The sequence below is a fragment of the Cicer arietinum genome, unplaced genomic scaffold (genome assembly GCF_000331145.2).
Source record: "Cicer arietinum cultivar CDC Frontier isolate Library 1 unplaced genomic scaffold, Cicar.CDCFrontier_v2.0 Ca_scaffold_5808_v2.0, whole genome shotgun sequence".
Classification (NCBI taxonomy): domain Eukaryota; kingdom Viridiplantae; phylum Streptophyta; class Magnoliopsida; order Fabales; family Fabaceae; genus Cicer; species Cicer arietinum.
In genome coordinates this window covers 1-2,392 of record NW_027339455.1, presented here as the reverse complement: position 1 = coordinate 2,392, position 2,392 = coordinate 1, and the positions used below count along the sequence as shown (strand labels likewise).

The 2,392-nt window shown below is 24.2% G+C and overlaps 1 protein-coding gene across 1 annotated transcript; it reads right to left on the bottom strand.

Annotated features, from left to right (window-relative positions):
• Positions 1-622: 622 nt before the first annotated feature.
• Positions 623-985, bottom strand: LOC101505018 (cysteine proteinase inhibitor 6-like). The gene has a single exon (XM_004516918.1). The coding sequence runs from the start codon at positions 983-985 to the stop codon at positions 623-625; it is 363 nt and encodes a 120-aa protein (XP_004516975.1).
• Between the last annotated feature and the right edge of the window lie 1,407 nt (positions 986-2,392).

Here is a 2,392-nt window from a genome sequence, read left to right as displayed (position 1 = left end):
ACTTTCAACTAAAATGTTTCAACCTAATATGTAAAAAAAAAAAAACAAAGAGAACTGAGACCATTAATATTGACAAAAATAAAATAAAATACATTCTTTTTTTTTTTTTTTTTTTTTTTTTATCAACAAAACTCATACTGATACAATGTGAATGGAAAACTTATATTTTTTCCATCTATAAACAAAATACTTGGAGTTTAAATTCAGACAATTTAATCTCAATTTTCATAAAATATTTATTGTAAAAGAAGTCGTTTTGCTAATATCAGTCTTTGCAATTATTCTTTAAGTCCTAATACAAATGTCGATATTACCGAATTCAACTCTATCACCTCACAATTATATGAGTTAATTATGATAGAATTTACTATTTTTTTTGTGTGTATGCAATTATTTTTGTGATCGTGATGTTGTTTGATTTGGTGATTCGAAGTATACTTAATCTACATCCTGAAAACAAAATTTTGATATAGGGATTCATTTATAGGAAAAAGTAATCAATTTACTCAATGAATGACTAAACATTTATTTTATTCATGAATACCAAATTGAGATCCAATTTGTATATTAAACACAAACATTTATTGGTATAATTAGAAGCCATAGAAGATTATTGAATTATTTAATGAACATAAGTTTCAAAGGCAACAAGCTTAATGGAGTGATTTGATTCATTCTCATTTACGAGTGCATCATATTGGTTTGAAATTCCGGAAGCGTTGGTGGCAGAAAAGATGAGGTAGAATTGGTGGACGTCATCTGGAAAATAATATTCAGCTTTGAGGATTTTCTCGAACTTCAACTGATCCTTACCAGTTTGCTTTACATGCTCGACAACGGCGAAATTTCCCAAATCGGCCAATTTTGGGTTGTTCACGTCTTTGATAGGTAAGAAAACGCTTGGCAAAATTATATTCGCTGTTGCTGTAGATGCCAACAAAACAACCATTAGAACACCAAGGGATTGGATTTGAACCTTCATCATTCTTCTATTGTTAACTGTTATCTTTTCAAACTGTGCTACTGTGAGTTAGCCTCACTCAATTATCTTCTTATATATACACTCACATGTAATAAAATATATATAAAATTTTGATAAAATACTTTTATGACTCGTTTTTATTTTTATATATTTTTGGAGGGAAACTGTGTATATATATTATAAAGTAGTTATCCAAGTTTATAATATCATTATTTTTAGCTATTAGAAAATAAATCAGTCAAACTAATACTGTGTATATATATTAGTGTTTCTAAGTGACTTTTTCAAAAAATTACATTATATATTCCTAAATACCCATCCATAAAATATGTTAGAATTAGAAATTTGTTGGTGTGACTTTGACTTTCAACTAAAATGTTTCAACCTAATATGTAAAAAAAAAAAAACAAAGAGAACTGAGACCATTAATATTGATAAAAATAAAATAAAATACATAATTTTTTTTTTTTTTTTTTTTTTTTTTTTATCGTTAAAATTTAGGATAAGAGTAAGAGGCCTCTATTGAAGGGTTAGAACACTTTATGACTTAAAAAACACTAACAAAAAAAATTTACTCTTAGAGCATCTCCAACAATAAACTCAACATGAATTCATTAAATAAAGCACATTGTACCATATATTTTGAAACAATTCATTCATTTTTTACGGCAACATAAACTCAATATGAATTCATTAAATAAGACAAATTTTGCCATATATCTTAAAACAACTCATTCATTATTTTATGGCAGCCGTGAACTCTACTCATTAAATAGGTCCGACAACTTTAATTTATATATTAATATTATTTATATTTAGTTTTAGGCTAAATTACATATGTGGTCCTTTAACTTAATTTCAGGTAACGTTTTTTTTTTCCGATTTAGTCCTTTATTCCTAACAATATCAAATAAAGTATGAAAATATGAGTTTATTTGAAGATTTGCGTTACGAATTTGATGAAATTTGTATTATATTGAAGAATATAATTAATTTTATGAGTTTTGATTGAATTTTTTTTTGAATTTTTGTATAAAAAAGGATATCATTGTTGAAATTTTAAAACATAACATATCAAATTGTCACTTAAAATTAAAATAAAGGACCAAGTCGGGAAAAAGAAAAGATAAAGGACTAAAATGTTACCTGAAATTAAGTTAAGGGACCACAAATGTAATTTTGCCTTAGTTTTATTACAATTTAAAATATTAATTTAAATATTTCAATTAATATTATTATACATTATTTTAATTTAAATTTAAAATAAAATTGAACTTAAATTTGTATAACAATAATAAAAATTACAAAAAGATAACATTAATAAAATTATTATTATTAATAAATTAAAAAGAAGTTTTATCAATTAATAAAAAAGGTAACAATCATAAATTTATTATTATTAATAAAAAA

Bases quoted from the DNA above. Each gene is read 5' to 3' on its own strand.
- LOC101505018 (XM_004516918.1), bottom strand. From the start codon at position 985: ATGATGAAGGTTCAAATCCAATCCCTTGGTGTTCTAATGGTTGTTTTG.